We start from the raw sequence: 18,821 nt of genomic DNA on the forward strand, positions 1-18,821 counted from the left end.
GGACACTAAAAGTGCCAAAAATGATAGGCAGATCTCTCTGAACTCTTTCTATTTCTCTATTTACTTTGTCATCAAGTTTAATATCGTCTCCAAAACACATTAGCACAAGTAAAGAGAACATGGCATACTAGAAATGACGCCCAACGCGAACAACCCCTCCCGCTGTGGCTTCTTCTTGTTTGATCTTGTTTTTCAGATTGTCTAGCACCCTTTTACGTGCATGGCATAGGATATTACCTGGGATGAGTGAAGGACTCCAGAGGCAAGGTTTCGGCAAAGCAGACGCCAGAGTGGTCCATACCCAGCCATGTGGATGATGTGCTGGTTATTGCTCAAGAATCGAGTTGCGACTGGGGCAGGTGGACGATCAGCGAAGATGGCCTCATTAGTGATGAGAGCTTTGCAAGCAATATCATGGGCAACGATCGATGAATATTTCTTTATGCCGGCCGAGTCCAAGTGTGAAGATGGGACCATATTTGGCACAAAGGTGGCGGAGAGTCGGTTCTACATCTGCAAAGGACTTGAGAACCCACTGGATAGAAGTTATGATGGGGATATTGGGTGGTCCAGGTGAGATTTGTGATCGTTTACCATTACTACTACAGGAGTGGGTCAGTAGATTGAGTAAAGGTTTCAAGAGAAATGTGATGGAGAGAGAGACTAGCAAAGGCGAATGTCCAAGAGAATGCCATCAGAGGATATGTTTGAAACTAGAATTTGGCCTGGTGATGGTATTTATAATTTCTGTGATAGCTCGACGAGTATTAATTAATAGAATTGTTGTTTAAACTTTAAAATAGGTAATAGGATACTACATATTGGAGATCAAATTGCCTGCTCCATTTTAGTTTTGAAGTTATAAATCTCCATATGCAATGCTCTAATATTTTTAACATGATAACAACAATTCAACAACAAAGATAGAGAAGTGCTTCCTGTCATCCTGTGCATATTCGTGTTATGAGGCTAAGAATAATCACATTAGTAAGAACATATTAGACATTGTACGCTCCAAAGTCAACTAAAACATTTCAGATAATCTAGGAATCATCGTTATAGCTCTGAGTTTGTAATAGGTGAATTGGATTAAATTAACCAGCCAATGGATGTATTATAAAGAAAGTACGTTCCCATTTCGTTCTAGTGGCCTGAAAAAAATTTGCTTAGACCAACTCCAAACGCTAGCTACTGGAATCCATTCCTAACTCCGAAAGAATGGGGCATAGAGATGCAGACTGCAGAGAAGACTCATGGATCACAACAGCACATCCGAAAGATGTTTAGGTGACTACAACAATACGCCATTCATCTGTGTTAAGCTCACAGTTGACACTTTTTAATTTGCGAAAATCTGAACAAGTCAAATCCTCAAAAACCTTGGCAGAAATTTCAGTATTATGAAGACCCTCGATACGTTTAATAATGTCAGATTTTGAAATAGTTTGGGGACCGAATAGTTTTAGAAAATAAAAATTGTTATCAAAAATTTAAGAAATTTTGAGAAAAAAGACGATACACACCTGCAAACATATTTGCAATGCTTAAATTGATATTAGAATAGATTATTACTACTTGGCGGCTAAAAAACTTTTTTTTTTGCTCCTTAGTTTCGAATGGTAAAAAACAGTATGGTATAATCATATAAAACCTGTGGTGTAAGTGTGTAACCCAAGCCAAACCAAGAGGGGAAACTAAAGATCTGAATTGAAATATATGTACAACAAGGTGGGTTTTGTAATCAACATATGTGCAACAACAAATTGATTAAGTAAAAATGAGTGCCAATAAGGGGATCTTGGAATCAAGATATGTGCAACAACATATTTGATGAAGTAAAAAAGGTGTGAACAACAGTACGTTTTCAAAATTTCAATACACTTGTACTGTACAATTTGCTAAATGATTACAAAGCACAGATCAAAACAATATTTGTTAAGGTTGTGTATGCAGGGGGAACAAAAAAAAGGTGTCGATCAACCTGTCTAATTCTCCTCAGTGTAACTTAGGATTTGTATCTTTCGTCCGGTATCATTGATAATTACTTACACGAAGACCGCAAGCTCTATATGTCACCAAAATACAGCTGTGATCCTTGAAGATGGCATTTTGACACATCTGAGCTTTATCTGTGTAGGAGAAGCAAAATTTGTACATCAATTCTTATCTATCTAGCAAAAGAAAAAGGGATAGAGCTTCATCTGTGTAACTGAGGTAAAATAGATCAACAATTATAACTAAAAGGACAAGAAGAAAGGTGGAGCCTTCCAAAGTTGCCACTTTATCATAACTTATTTGTGAATCTGACACATATTTGGTACATTAGGGTTTTAGCCACTGGGTCAACAATGTATCTAAGAAAAACGTCAGTTTGATGGTCCTTTCCAGAAAAAGAAAATATCTGTGATGCATACAAACTGTTGAGATTTATGGTGTGGGTAGCTAGAGCGTGGCATTAAAATTACATCTTGAGCCGCTCCACTCATTGCCAATTGGTTTTGAGTTGTCTTTAAAAACAGGTACAAGTACTTCATAGAAAAAATCACACAGGAAAACTCCAAAATGTCGATACCCAAAGTACACAAAATACTCCAAAATATGAAATTGTGTGGAAAGAGACAATCTCAACCAGATAAGTCTCACAGTTTTTGTTTGAAAGAGGGAACCTTTAGCGAATGAAGATCAACAATTTAATGCAACGGTTAACAATAAATTTTAAAATATATATAAAAGAAACTCAAAGTCCAACTAGATACAAGATAAGAAAATGTAGGATAGAAAATAGAGTATACAATAGTAAAGCTCAAATTGCTTACCAGAACATCCCAACTCAATAGAGCCCCAACATTTTTAGCTCGGTAACATAGCTAGGATCAAGTTCAGGGGGAGCCTTATTATCTTCTCGGTTTTCCACCACGAACTCCTGCCAAGATGCAAATGTCAGGCTTCACTCATGGAGAAGATAGGGGAATTAGAGTCGCTGTTAGAGTTCTAAGCCGAGATATTAAATAGGAGGGACACTTCCCCCGAAGAGAGCGGGAGTGCCCATGACCCAAATTGTTTTAGGTTTTTTATATTGCAAACCGGGGTATCCTTCCTATATAAAAGTGTGAGAGAAGACAGAAACTAATTAAACCGTACTCTCTTTTCTCCCAAAACTTTTCTCTTCATACTTTTAGTGTGGCAACAATATGATGGGTTTGATGGAGGCATCACTTGGATTTCTACAAGCAACATTAAGTGCACAGTTTAAGAAACTAATAACTAGTGCCCTGTGATGGATTTCTTCTAGCAGCAAGACCCAAGTATAAGAAAACTAAGCATAAAATCCTGATGGCACAATTAGGTAAGGATTGAAGAATAAGGCTCTTTCTTGCATTCAAGAGTAAAGGGGTATTGCCCTTAAGAGAATTGAGTTTGGGTGGTATACTCTCATAGGTTTCAGGTGTACCCTATTCTACTATATACTTTTTCTTCGAAGTTTTCAGTTAGAATGCTGCATCCTAAATTTAAATGGAGAAGAAGCGAAGACAAACTTCAGAATATGAACCTATAAAATAAACCAAAAAAAATACCTGTTGCCAGGTAACAGAGCTGAGAGTGAGACACATGGAACGGTTGGAACCACAATTTATCAACTTAAAATTTCCATTCTGTTACTTGCTATTATAAACATAAAGATTCAAACATTTATCAATTTGCACTTTTTTCAAGCGAAATCCCAAAAAAATGTTCTTCCTGTCATGAAATAAAATGTAGCCAATCAAAAAAAAAATGTAACAAGTTTGTCTATACTATCTACAGGGTTCTCTGTTCCATGCTTTGTACTTGTATATCAAAGACCTATTAGCAACCTATTATCAATTGAGACCATGCAAACAGGTTATCTATAGCCAAAGTTTCAGAAATGCTTCTCAACTCAACTTTTAAACAAATAACAATAAAATAAACAGTCAATCTTCAAGAAGTGCCTTTTAAAAATTTCTATTCCAGTTAGCACGGAAAGAACATCTTAATCAAATCTTTGTAACAGAAATTTATGGCTGTAGGATAAAATTTCCGAAACACCTGAGCATCTATATACCTTACATAGTAACTCACACATTGTCCCAAACCAATCTTTACTAGATTATCAAGTACTAATTGTGGTCTCGCTCAAGATGAGGGTCAATAAAATATAATTGTTCCTAATATCTAATTCTACCAGCCGAGGAAAAAATGTGCCATTGAAAAATTGATTGATCTTTGTGTAGGTATCCATTCGGATCAAGAGGCATACTTGTTACGATTTTGTATCCATTCAAATCTGGAAAAGAATCTGAGGACACGGGGCAACTCATAATATCTATATGGACATTTCCGTCGGGAAACAGAAGTACTGGGACAAGTTTCCATCATTCTCACTAACTCTATAACCAACTTTAGTTAGGCGCAACATTTCAATTCAGAATAAATTCAGTAATTCTCACTAGCTCTATAGCCAACTTTAGTAAGGCGCAACATTTCCATTCAGATTAATTCCAGTAATTCTACTTCAACTTTTCTTTTTCTTAACTTATCTTAGGGGAATAGGACTCCTATACTTTGTCACAAGATTTGAGAAAAGATGTACTCAACCTTTGTTAGTTCTTGTTTAGCAAGAACATGGTAGTGTCGCTCATTGATTCTCTGTCCACAGATTATAGCTATGAAGAACCCATAAAGCAGCCCCACCAGAACAATAGCTAAAACTATGTTAAACAAAATTAAAATATGTCAGATTCATGATAATGAACAGATATATACTAACAAAAAAATAGTCAGAAATGATTGGCAGCTAGCCTAGCCATTGCAGAAAGATTTGATGGAATTATGATTCCATCAGTTTGGGGATTGTAAGTGATACATCTACAAAGACATGACAAACCCATCAAACCATTTTTCAAAAACCCCAACCCAACTTTGCAGCCTGCACTATTTTACGTCATACAGCACCAAATATCACTTTACAAAAAAATATGAAGTATACTGGTGTCCCTATTGAGATTTTAGCCAAGGCATTAATCACGTGATCAGTGTTTTAGACAAAAACATTAGACCCTTGAAGTGCCAAGCCTCTTAGAGGCTTAATACGAGCCTCAAAGGCAATTGAGGCGTAATTGCACAAGCCTCAAATGTCCAAAAAATCACACTTAAAAATACAGAAATATACATAAATTATGAGATAGAACATGTCATATGAATAAAAGTAACAACTCACTCTCGGAACTTAAAAAGCAATGCAACATGGATAAAAGAATCAAAATACACTTAGAAAGCCTTGAGCCTCTTGCACTACCTGTGAGTAGGGGTGTCAATGGGTTCCGATAACCCGGTAACCAACCTGAACCAAACCGATAAAAATGGTTTCGGATTTGGTATTTTGGGTTCGGTTCGGTAATGGGTCCATTTTCCAGTACCGATAAGATATCGGTTTGGATTCGGTTTGTCCTTCCACTGAACCAATATTAACCCGAACCGATAGTTTGGTATAAGTTTTAGAAAATTATATGGCTGAGATCAACTAATATAAAATCAACTGCTAGATTCAATGTAGATGGGTTGCCCACTTTTTTAGTGAGAGTGTAGATCGATTGTTTCTCAAACCCCTTTCTCTCTCACTCAACAAAGCGCCAACCCCCTCTTTATCTCACTCAACGAGGTTGCTAATGTACATAGATCCCTTAGTCACAAGATCAATTTCTCATTCATATTCGAAAGGTCAATTTCTCAATTTCTTTTACTGCCTAAGTCCCAAAGAAAAAACTTATCTATTTGATTGAATGATGGGATGTTTGTTATGTAGCCAAGTAGGTGAATTTGTGAAAGCAACCAATTCTTTTAAGTAAGGATGATCTTTAATTTCTACCTTCAAACAAGGTACCTGAAATCTCTTGATTTTGGGTAGTATGATTTTGCTTGGAACGAAGCTTTGAGATTTTTCTGGATATGCTATCTTTAAAGATTTGGGATTTTTCACTTGGTCTTTTGTTTATTACTTTATTTTGTACACTATCAGATCCTTAATACAGTATGTGGATATGTGATTATGATTCTCTTCTATTCTTAATTCTTCTATATGTGATCTGACTTGAAAAAAAATGATAAAAATCATGGTTTTTGTTCAAAGAGACAAATTGCTAATTATCGGTTCAGGTGGGTGGTTCGGTTTCGGTAGACAGTATACCTTATCGGTTTGGATCGGTTTCAGTAGCTAATATACCTTATCGGTTCAGATTCACTAAATTCTTATCAGTTCGGTAATGGATTTTACGAAATCCGATCCAAACCGATCCATTGACAGCCCTACCTGTGAGGCTATAGCCTCAGTGCAATTTTGGGAGTAAGGGTCTAGGGGGAGCCTCAAGGCGTGAGTCTCAGTGCGCTTTTTTAAACCCTACACGTGACCATCAATGGTTGCAAGGATATACAAAGCTTAAATATGGTCCAGAGCTGTAAAAGGAAAATCACCATTGTTATAGCACGAAGCCTCTAAAGATTGTCAAAATTCACCATTATGGACCTTGACTTGCACAAACAAAAAATTTGAAATATACAATAACTTGAAAGGATTTCTTCAGAGAAGAACTCCCATTGAAGAGTTATGCCTGTATAGTAGTAACTTGTAAACAATAGAGTATATTACCGAGCAAAAAAAAAAACAATAGAGTATATTATTTATTTATTTTAAAAAAATTAGGACACGAAATCTGATTTCAAAAATCCCAAAGGCTACACAAAATGAAATTTCGAGTTTAAGTTATGTAATCCTTTATCTAATCTTTACTTAAATTTCTGCCTCAAGGGAAAGAACTTACAGGATAACACATTATTAAATACTTCCTAATAGTGAATAAAAGTTTTGCAGCACATAAGTTTTTTACTCTAGTAAAGGTCATAGAGCCAACGTCCTGCCAACAGTAGTAGTGTATCACTATTTTGGGGGTCTATCATAGTGATTCTTAGTAACTTGCTAAGGAAAAACTGCCATTGTATTTATACAATACTTTATTGGGAATGAAAAGTACATTTTACTGATCAAAACAAACCAACAAACAAACAAACAAAAATAAGGAACTGATCAAGGGGCAAAAGTGGGAGGGTCTTCATAAAGGGATTTAGTGTGAGAAGGGAGACAAGGGACAGGCTAAAAATCACCCATTTACCCTTTTGACAGGGTACATAACAAGTATGTAACTCGTTTTCTAAAATCATGTAATTCTGCATTGTTTTGAACTGATTCTATGCAATGGTAAGAAAACAAACAATTGGCTATATAACATCAGATGATTGATTTACTTTTTGATGTCGCCAATTTTGATCACTAGAGGTGTTTTAGTTTATCAAAATTCAAGATGCGTCAAAGAAGATATTATGGGTACTAAGACAAATCGGGACCCAGTCACCGGCAACAGTTACCATATACTAGTACATTCAAGAAGGGAACATACCAGCCATTGTGTAAAATCCATACGGATGTTCTTCATAACCAAACATTTCCCTTAGGTCCTCTCCATAGAATTTGTATACTAGCAAACCCACGATAGCAACAATCTGTCAAACACATTGGGTCGACATTATTCATATATTTCAATTCACAATAACTTTCTAATTTAATAGTTACCATCAAATGTTAGTGTGAGACATAAAATAGTATAAAGATGCAGCACCAATATTTACTCAAATTTTAATCTTGATTCAATCCTACATGTTACAAGTAGCTTATGCAGTATCACAGAGGACTTCTTGTCAACAATGTTTATGATGTTCAAGAATTATCAGAAATGGACTAGTCCTACGTAATGCAATTCAGTCTATATAAGTAACCCTTGGCGAAAAATTATACCACTGGGTATACTTTGCAAATAACGAATTTTAAGTAAATAGCATAATTCACTGCACTTACAAGATGAGTTAATCTGGCGTTCAACACAGTTTGGCACTTTGCTTACACTGCCAAATATTTTTGGGAAAAGTATTGGCATAGTGGAGATAATATATCTTAAAGGAAAACCTCTAAACAATCAAATTTACCCTAAAACTTTCAAAGAATTCTTCTGTAACTTGCAATCTTGTGACGTGAAGTTTTCTTTTTTGGGAGGGTTAGGCAGTATTGACAACTTAGCATCTTGCTGAGGACAGTGACCCTATTGTGATTGTAATTTTAACTCTTGGAATGAAATGTACTTTTTACATATCAAAAAAAGAATAAAAAAATAGTAATAACTTCAATGAATTTCCGAAGTTGTTGACCATCAATTGAGCACAATCTTCAAACTTTTTGAAAAAAATAGAATATATCAATGGTGTGATTTTTGAGTAAGATAACCTTCATGACGCCCATATCGTCCTCCCGAAAAGTAACAACTTAAGCAATGCCATTTGAGAGTATAAGTGACTGCTGAAGACATTTGCATTGGACGTTCTAGGTTTTTGTACAATATTCAAGTTCTAACGATGTCACCAGACTGATTTACAATGATTTGAGAAAAATATCTACTTCAGAATAACACCTTTTATGTACATGCAGCACTTGTTAATGTACTAAATTCGGGAACATGATACGGACATGTTACTTCACAAACTAAACTTGTCTAGAAATTTGACAGAGGAAGCACCATTGTAATAGTAATACATGAACAATTATCTTACCAACAGAACAGAAATGAAAATGAACGCATGGTCTCTAACAACGAGGAACTGAAACTTTAATCTCAACCACCAGCGATCCGGAGGCACATTTGCCCGTAGTATGAACAAAGCCCTGCATTCTGTACAGTGAGCAAAAGCAAAACCCTCCTGAACAACATAATCAAACATGAAAGAATAGTTACATCCTCTGGAGAATGGAAACAACAGCAACATATGAAAGAAAAAAACAGAACGGCCCTCATAAGGACTTATTCCAAATCTTCGAGCTCATCTGAATGGGTCCCATACTCCCATATCAAATCCTAATCACTAGAGTGGAAAAGTGTTGCACCAGTATAAAAATAGTTAGAAATTGCATTCGTATTTTAAAATTAATGCGGTCACTATAAAACAAATTTGAAACTGCTAGTTTCAATTAACATCCTACCAAGGGCCAATCTGAAGTTCTGAACGACCACTGGCAATACGAAAAAAAGAAAACCAGGGATGATGGTATGTACACTAAACTGATATTAAGAGCCAGTATCAAAAGAGTTACTGATCTCATTTAAAACAGGCTTACCAATAATAATTAAAAAAAAAAAAAAAATATTAAGAGCTAGTACTACCTAAAGTTGGAATACAATAACCAATAGAATTTAGATCTGTCTTCCTTCTTAGGCTGAGTCCAATGGCTCTCTATCCCTTTAAAAGTAGTGCTAAAGTCAATAAAGTAGAATACGATAAAGTAAAATTTAAATAACTATCATTATTTTTAGTATATATCTGAAGGATTATTTTATTTATCTACATTTTACTCTCTACATATAATTTAGATAGAAAGATAAATCTGTCTGTTGATTTTCCTACTTTTAAAGGGATAGAGAGCCATTGGACTCAGCCTTATATATTCCATTATTCCCTATATCTGCCACAAAGTCCAGGACTCCCTAAACTACAAAAGTAGAATGTCTGGTGTTCAGCTACCAGTACGGAAGCAAACAAACCGAAAAAGAAAACAGCCTCTAGTATTTACCTTGGTTGATCTCCAATGGTCAAGACATGACCGATGGACATACTTCTGTGTGCCTCGGCAATCGCAGGGTGCTATCAGATCCTCACCTACAAATGGAACCCAAGTGCATCAATTACAAATTCCGTAAGTTGAGGGGTATTAGTGAAAAGGCCAAAAAAGAAGATATATATATATAAGGTGAAATAACCTCCAATATCAAGGCAAATTCTACAAAACGGTTGTCCTGTATTTACTAGATTGCAAAATTCATCATCCACCAATGGTCGGATTTCACATGAAAAAGGGGATTCGTCCGACTGGGGTAAAATGGGTTCTGTTTCTGAAATGTCTTCTGTTCCACTACTGCCAGTTGACACCAACTGCATTGTGAACTGAGGTGCACCAAAAGAGGTCAGTGCTTCTGACCATTTCAAAATAATGGAACGAGGCTGCAAGAATTAGAGAAGATCACCAATTTTATCAATCATCAAAAGTGCTTTTCCAAATTAATTCTTCACTTGTTGGGATTAACATAATCAATTGAACACTAATAACTAATTAATTAGAAAGTATACCTGTTTTTGAGCGTTGGTTGGAACATTTCGGCAAATAACGAGATTTTTTTTATTAATTGAGACTTTGAGAGAATGATTTGTTTGGGGACAAAAGACTTTTCAATTATTTGACCAGTTCACTATTTGATTTCCAACACATCATCACAATCAAGGTGCCCAACTAATTAATCTCACAGACATTCCATGTATGTTTCATTGGTTCTACTTGTACAATAAATCAATAATAATAATGGTAAAGCAGAAATGAGACTCGGCGGGCCCTGTGCATGATTGTACATGCTTGCAAAATTAACACTTAAAGAATTAATAATAAGCAACACCAACACAATGAATACTGAAGGAGAGAGAATGTGAAAATTGAAAATTAGAAAAGTGTGAGATTGTGGGATTTTTTTTTTTTCGATAATAAGATTGTGTGAAAGAAGAAGAAAATAACTACGGGTCTTCTTTATTTTATTTTTACCTCTTTCTTGGTGTCCTTGTTGCTGGTTGTCTATATTAATTGAACGGAGAATTAAAGTTTTATTTTATAAACATAACTTAATTAGTTAGACAAATATTTCAATTCCTATTTTAATAGAGAGAATTTAGAAATAAAAATTTAATGAAGAAACTAATTTACTTGAGAAATTTGGATTAATTTGAATTTTAAACCTAACGTGTCATCACTTTTTTTAGTAATTTTGGGGTTCCGAGATTCAGGGCCTATGCACATGCTTAGCGCCGCCCCTAAATCATAATTATCGTAATTATGGACGTTTTTTTAAACGAATTTTTGAATAATTCATAAATTTCCGTTTTAAACTTTTATCATCATGAATTCGCAATTTTTTGTGAATTATTGTATTATTCAAAGTATAATACTTTTGGGTGTTTAAAATTCAAATTCTCCGACACAACTATTTCTTCTCTACACCAATTTGCAAAATCTTGGTCTTCGCTGAAGGTCCTCACTTCTATATTGACAATATCGCTGAAGGTCCTCACTTCGATTTGTTAAAAACTTATATATTGACAATATATATTGCTTTATAAAGACCAACGTTGTTTAAAGATCTTCTAATCGGATCTCTCTTACTAGTGAGATACTGAGAACATATTTCAAAATAAGTACGATGTATTGATTTGAGAACAAAGTAACCCTTAATTTGAATATTGCGGATAGTAAAAAATAACATGATTGTACCTCCATATAAAATCCACGTAAACTTATAGACACGACATTCTACAGTCCCAACAATAATATGTTTCTTATGCGGTAATTAATCAAGAACTCCGTTGGCTACTTTAGTCAAACCAGAACATTGACTAGAAAGAAAAGCATTTTCGTAGTTATATTTTAGTAAGAAATGATCTCTCCTTTATCTACATTGTTGTTGCTGTGAATGGGACCTTTGGTATATATGGTGGATCGCCTACGTAAGCAAACATTATCTCCGTATATTCTTCTTCAAAACAACATCACTCTTTAGCCATCTCTTCTTCTCTTATCCAGATTTATATTATGAGTGGTTTTAATGTAACACAATAGCTCTATACAATGCCTACATCTCTTTCCATCATTATTTATTTTTGTCCTCCTTCTATTTCAAACTTGTGCTTTAAACCAAAAAGCAATGTCTTTACTTTCATTAGCTAAACACACTTACTCTCCCAAATCAGTTATCACTCGCTACAAGCCTGGAACTCTCCACATTCCAGCCAATGTCAATGGGTTGGAACCAAATGCGAAGAAAACATATAATCATTTCTTTGAATTTTTATGGTCATCAAATTACTAGTCAACTTAGAGTCGGAATTAGATAGTTGTGTTATAAAGGTATGGGCTTTATGGATGCCTACCATGAGCTAGCCCATTAGGGCTTAAGGAGGTTACTTATCTAGGAAGTAACTCCTCTATATAAAGGACTGTAATCTCTCATTATTCTACACATCAATAAGATCTCTTTCTCTCTCATTGTTCTTCTACTTGATTGATGTAGTGTTCTCTCTAAAGCTAGTTAATTTACTTATTTATCAAAGACCTAAGACTACAGGAGCTATCCATCTTCTTCTACTCACCATCTACTACACAAAAGCAAAGATACGAGAACACTAACCGATTTATTCCACCAAAGCAGTTTTTCATTTTCCGCTTAGATGAGGGTATTTCCATTGTTGGATTGACCTGAAATTTTTATTGTAGATGCACGACTCATGAAGTACAAACATATCAAAAATTTAGAAAACTCCAACGGTTAGATCATCGGATATAAAATAAAGAGTGTTACTGTTCATACTTGATATATGATTTCAATTTGAATTTTCTTTTCTTTTCTTTTTGTTTTTTTGATATATAATCTTAAACAATTATGTAGACTCTAAAGTTCTACGATATATTTGGAACCCAAAGTTTCAAGATCTATTTTTTTTTAGGAACCTGAAGTTCCAATATTCAATTTTTAGGAACCTGAAGTTCTAAGATCTATTATTTTTAGGAACCTGAAGTTCCAAGATCTAATTTTTTTAGGAACCAGAAGTTTTAAGGTCGAATTTTTAGGAAGTTCCTGAGATCAATTTTTAGGAACCTGGAGTTTCCAAGATCCATTCAATTTTTAGGAACCTGGAGTTTTCTTTTACTCAAATATTTAATCATATATACATGGTTAGATTAGAACCTAGCATATAATAGTTGTTTTGAAGTATTTTCTAAGCTAAACGCTATGTACATTCTTAATAGTTATCTAAAATAAGGTTGAGTGTCTACATGATTTTATTATATATGATTAATTAATTAGCTGTGTTAATTAGATGTCAAGCATTGCTAAACTTGAATTCAAAGCTCTTGGTGTGAGTGGCGATAACTACCTGTCATGGCAATTGGATGCAAAGTTACATTTGCAATCCAATGTCCTAGGCGATGCTATCAAGAAAGATAACACTGCAACCCCTGAAAAGAAGGCTAAGGCTTTGATATTTTTGCGTCATCATATTCATGATGATCTAAAGGCAGAGCATCTATGTGAGGATGATCCTTTGAGCTTGTGGACATCCTTAATGGTAGATTTGACCACCAAATGATGGTTATCCTGCCAACTGCCCAAAGTGATCGAATGGTTGAGCTTGAGATATCAAGACTACAAAACTGTGAAAGAATACAATTCTGCTTTGTTCAATATTGTTTCTCGTCTTAGACTATGTGGTGAAACAGTAACAGAGTCACAAATGACTGAGAAAACTCTCTCCACCTTTCACGCAAATAATGTACTTTTGCAACAACAATACCGTGAAAGAAAATTTGAGAAATATTCTCAACTTGTGACTTGCCTTCTTATATCAAAGGCAAACTATAATGTTCTCATGAAAAACCACAACTCCATACCAACTGGGTCAATGGAAATTTCAGAAGCAAATGTTAGCTTTCTAGCTAGTGGTAGAGGACATGGGAGAGGGCGTGGAAGAGGCAGAAATATTGGGAGAGGTGGTCGAGGTTATCATCCTTACGGAGATGGCAATGGTAATAGAAAAAAGGATCATTGGAATACTAATGACCAACCAAAGGGTAATTGGAACAAGTGGACAGCTCCTCCACCGCATAAAAGGGACTCAAATCCTCGTAACAAACAAAAGGAGAGCAGTGATATTTGCTACAATTTTGGTGGTAGTGATGGACAATGGGCCAAATACTGCCGAGCTCCTATAGAAGAGGTTGAAAAGTATAAAACCTCTAAGAAAATGGAAACAAATGTGATAGAGAATTGGAAGAGTGACCACTTTAATGATGGTACTCATTTGGATTGTTCCGATTTCCTTGATGTTCAGTATGATGATTGTTTCAACCAAATATGATCAAAACACCAAGTGTTGATGAAAAAGACGAAGAACGTAGAAAAGTAATTAGAAAAATGATGGTGATCGGGGGAATGATGAGACTATACCTTGCGGTTGCCTACGTAACCAAATTATCAGTGGGATCAAGTCTCAAGAACGTAGTTCTGAATGAAAAATAGTTTGGTATTTATATAGGTAGAGTAGAGAGTCCTTATAGCTCAAGTAATCTTGTAGCTTGAGTAATTGTGATATACTATAACTTTCAACTGATAATTATCTCTTTGATAAGAAACGAACTGGACATAAATCAACGCATACATGAGTGGAAGCCATGTGGCTAAGGTTCAAATTTTACCCACATGAGTTAATGGCCCGTACATTGATCCATAATATTGCGAATTGGGCTTTAGCCCCGCCGGTTAAACGAATAAAGTGGAGACTCCTACCAATGGACGTTTGCCACGTAGGTGGGGGTCAAAAACGCGCCTCTTTGGCATGCTTAACAAAGTTCATATGGCAAAGAAGAAAGAAAAATGAGCGGAATGTATAACGAAGTGTCATGCGAAAAGAAATAATTGAAAAATTGACTGTCGAAAAAAAAAAAAAAATCGTGAATTAGCGGTAACGAAATAATGTCAAACTAACGTATACGGGACGCAATGTAGTTAAATAAAAGATAGCCGAAAATGCACAGAAAAAAATAAAATATGCACGAAATAAAATTGCAAAAAAATCGATTAAAAACGCATCAACGCGGCGTCCACGTAATAATACGAAATTTGAATTCGACGATGCGTGCCAACGGAATAGCGATACTTGGATTATACCGTTGAAAATTAAACGTAGGGGCAATTTAGTAATAATAATAATAAAAGGTAGTTAAATATGAATTGGACTCAAAGTGTTCGGATGAGATAAGAATTGAGAGTATAGATAAAGTTGGAGTTGGAGAAGAACCCACCAGCACTGGAAAACCCGCTCGTAATCCTATATAAGTGCTGGGGCCGCATATCCCAATCCAAAAAAAAAATTGTACGCTCATCCAAAAGAACAGACGTAGGCAAGAGAAGTTTTGAAGCCGCATAAAGCTCGTCTTCTTCCGTATTACTGCCGTTCTAGAACGCTGTGTTCCGTCGCAATCAGGTACACTCTCTCACCATCAGCTCTTCTCATATATCTCGTTTTGACACGGTAGGCTCTTGATGACTCACACTTGGGGCTCTAGAATGTCCTACCCTTGAAAGTGGAGAAAACCTTAGCTTGACCTTCAGTCGCCATAGCAATCCGTTCCCTGGCTACGTTGTCTGCAGAAACAACGAGAGAGGCAACGAGACGCGTACTCCCAACATCTCACTCATCAAGCATGCGGAGTAGGAGATATCACCAAACACCCTTGGCCCATGAAGATTCAACATGTCTAGGTGGGGAGCTCGGTGGTATGAGGTAGATTTCTCTCACTGATTCGGAGAAACCGGTGTGGAAAAATGCATGGCGGTGCTGATTTTCGTGGGTCCTTACCATCGCCAGGCGAGCATGCGAAAAGATAGAGAAAACGACCTTACCTTGGCTTGTAAGGGTCAACATAGGTGGCGACAAACATATTAACTTTGGTTTGGTTGTAGACCCTCTCAAGATCGGCTGGAGACGATGGTAAGGTGGCCATACTGATTTGTTTTTGGCAATCGAAGATGGCGCCACATTCAAACTCATATTAACCAATATGATAACGGGGCGGCCTTTAGCTAATAAAGGCACCGTGCACGCCTTTATTAATATGCCCAGGTGCATCCGGAACTGAAATACAAACCATGATAAGGTGTCGTGCCAGCCAAGGAGGGGCACTGTACCTATGTTGCCTTGATCTGACCCGGTTCACCCTTGTGGAGCTATTGCATCCGGTTTTTGAGCTATCTGACCCGTTTTGGCGGTAGAAACGATTGTATTACACGGATGAAAGATAATCAAGAAGAAAAAAACTCGATGACGATCGGAGACTTGGTGAGGTGGAAAGAAGGAGACAAATACAACGACTACATGAAACCGCGTCAATGGTCGCTTAAGGAAATACAGAAAATACTAGGACTCGAGAAATTTGAGATGGAAGAAGTGTACGAATTTGAAACGAAAGTTGAAGAAGATGAAGTAGTAGTGGCTTACACACAATTAAATTGTAGGAATACAATTCCGTTGAACAAAGAAATTGCGCAATTATTGGAGTGGTGGCAAATTGCACCGGGACAACTGCCAATATCGTTCTGGTTAATCTTTACGAGAGCGCACCGTTTACAAAATGAATTTAACAGAAGGTTTGGGGCTCAAGAAATCTTCGCGTTGATACGACCGAAAGCCATACTGACGAAAGGGTACATAAAATTTGAAGTTGAATTCAGGGATTCAAACAGAACTTTTAAAGGGTTCCCAAAAGTATACACCGGATGGGATAGATTTCGTACCGCTTTATGCGAGGGAAGTGGAACCGACAGAGTTTAAAGTCTTAGAACAAATTTCGAGGTAAGCCAAAACATAAGTATTGAAAATTGTACTACGAGTAAACTATTGACTAACACGAGTTATTTTGTGTTTAACAGAAAACGCAAGTACACTACCAGACATTGAATTGGACAAGGAAGTGGAGAACAACCTTCGTTTCTTCTTTCATGAATGTTCTGACGAAAGATTGGTAGATCTGAGTTATTTCGATGATATTGTTGATTTCCAACACTATGGGGGTATTGAACAACAGCTCGATAGGTCCAAGGAGACACATAGTGAAATGGCGAAGAAGAATAAGATTCTCATAAATGCAATATTTGGCAGCGATAGCGATAGTGAAAAAGAAGATGGAACGGAATTAACACAGCGAGAATTAGTGCTGAGCTTGCCAAACACAAATAGCAAATTGTACAAAAAAAGATGTTCCACAAGAAAATGGGCGAACGAAGACCAAGAGAGACAACCAACGTTACAATGTATAATGCCTCGAGGGACGAGACTACAATGCACAAAAAACAGCCCGCATTAAATAAAGTACATTCTCAACACAAAGAGGAAAAGGTATGTACCGTAGAAAACATATATATGTAAAAGTGTGGGGATATGTAATATCTCGCTCTGGTTTGGTATATACAGGAAAAGAATGGCGGGGGAAAGAACGAAACCGTGATACTTACAAAAGATAGTGCAGCGAAGAACACAAAGTCGGTGAAAGAAAACAAACGGCAAAACAAAATGCAAGAGCAAAGAATCCAACCACCACCGGCAAGTACCGGTCCGGGTAATACTACTCATGGAGGAAAACCATAGAATCGCTAACGATGAAGTTGATCGTTAACTTTACTATCAGTTAGGGACGGTAAAGAAATTTATGTCCAACACTAAACCGATGAAAATTGGTAGATGAAGCAAAGATGTTCAAGTCTGGACGACGAAGCGAAGGTATTGCCAGGGACCACGCCAATGGAGGGGTTCGAAAAATATCAAAACTGTGACCAGAATACGGAGAACATCGGAGAATATGACAGAGCAGTGTCAATGATTTTCGATAGTATGAACCAGGTATGATAGTATTTTTTTATCAGTTATTGCAAACTTGTGTTTAAGTCTGAAAGATTGATGAAATCAGATATATTTCGCCGCAGGTTAAAACGGCGGTAGTACGGGCCAAAGAAATTCATGAAACAGTTGCGAAGACAAGTATCGTTCCGAATGAAGTCAATGCCGTAGAAGAAATAGAGAAAGTGAAAATACTCAACCGAAAATTGGAAGAGGCAAACAAAGCGTTAAGCGGAACCAACAGAGAGTTAGAAGACGAAAACAAAAACTTAATCGAGCGGACGGAAGAAGCCGAGCAGAGATCGTACAAAGACTTTGGGAAAGCCTGTGAGATAATGGAAGAACACAAACACTTAAAAGCAGATGTGATAGAATTAAAGGCACTCGTGGCGACCAAAGATCAAGAACTTAAACGTGCACAAAAAGAGGCAGAGAAAAATAACAAGCGAATGACAGATTTAAACGAGCGGCTCGGCCAAGATCACGTGCAAATGGCACATTGTGAATCGTCCGTAAGACAATTGACAGAGACTTTAATAGAAACGAGAGATGAACTAGAACGTGAGAAGATGAATTACAAAGATTTGTACGAAGTTGTATATGCTAAAAGTTTGTAAGGAACCATTGGATTTGCCCAAACCAATGATCATGTGATTTTGGCGCGTTTGTAATACCATAGAGCTAAAAATTCTTTTTGAATAAAATAAAGTATGTCTTGGCAATTGAATATCATTGTAATGTCAGATAACATACCTGTGGAAAACTGACAATGTTGTTGAATTATATAGATGACACGAAATAGAATGAAACGCCCCCAATGCTAACTTTAAGCTTGCAAAATTAGATTGTAGTGATAGTAACGACTAAGCGAGCGTAAAAGCGTTCAACTTAGACTGACGAAATTAAACGTGGTAATTTCGCCAGATTTTGTTGTAGCGATAGTAACGACTAAGCGAGCTTAAAAGCGTTCAACTTAGACTGACGAAATTAAACATGGTAATTTCGCCAGATTTGGTTGTAGCGATAGTAACGACTAAGCGAGCGTAAAAGCGTTCAACTTAGACTGACGAAATTAAACGTGGTAATTTCGCCATATTTTGTCGGAGCGATATTAACGACTAAGCGAGCGTAAAAGCGTTCGACTTAGACTGACGAAATTAAACGTGGTAATTTCGCCATATTTTGTCGGAGCGATATTAACGACTGCCGCGGCGTAAAAG

The 18,821-nt window shown here is 36.4% G+C and overlaps 2 protein-coding genes across 4 annotated transcripts; one reads left to right on the plus strand and one right to left on the minus strand.

The window, feature by feature from the left end:
- Positions 1 to 1,812: 1,812 nt before the first annotated feature.
- On the minus strand, positions 1,813 to 10,397 carry LOC147509185 (RING/FYVE/PHD zinc finger superfamily protein). Of its 3 annotated transcripts, none has more exons than XR_015218416.1 (8): positions 10,240 to 10,381; positions 9,873 to 10,113; positions 9,686 to 9,771; positions 8,671 to 8,817; positions 7,470 to 7,572; positions 3,576 to 4,730; positions 2,817 to 2,923; positions 1,813 to 2,129 (listed from the first exon to the last, which is right to left on the minus strand). XR_015218416.1 is itself a non-coding variant. In XM_086601487.1 (8 exons), the coding sequence occupies exons 2-7, from the start codon at positions 10,048 to 10,050 to the stop codon at positions 2,831 to 2,833; spliced, it is 720 nt and encodes a 239-aa protein (XP_086457613.1). In that variant the 5' UTR covers positions 10,051 to 10,113; positions 10,240 to 10,397; the 3' UTR covers positions 1,813 to 2,129; positions 2,817 to 2,830. The 3 variants fall into 3 exon arrangements, 2 of the variants coding, with proteins under 2 accessions (XP_086457613.1, XP_086457614.1); XM_086601487.1 differs by having other exon boundaries at positions 4,618 to 4,730; positions 10,240 to 10,397; XM_086601488.1 differs by lacking the exon at positions 10,240 to 10,381 and having other exon boundaries at positions 4,618 to 4,730; positions 9,873 to 10,193.
- A 3,046-nt stretch (positions 10,398 to 13,443) lies between these two features.
- LOC147509186 (uncharacterized) lies at positions 13,444 to 14,067 on the plus strand. Its single transcript, XM_086597731.1, has one exon. It carries the CDS (start codon positions 13,444 to 13,446, stop codon positions 14,065 to 14,067), a length of 624 nt encoding a protein of 207 aa, XP_086453857.1.
- The last annotated feature ends 4,754 nt before the right edge of the window (positions 14,068 to 18,821 follow it).

The sequence above is a fragment of the Coptis chinensis genome, chromosome 3 (genome assembly GCF_015680905.1).
Source record: "Coptis chinensis isolate HL-2020 chromosome 3, ASM1568090v1, whole genome shotgun sequence".
In the NCBI taxonomy this organism is placed as follows: Eukaryota; Viridiplantae; Streptophyta; class Magnoliopsida; order Ranunculales; family Ranunculaceae; genus Coptis; species Coptis chinensis.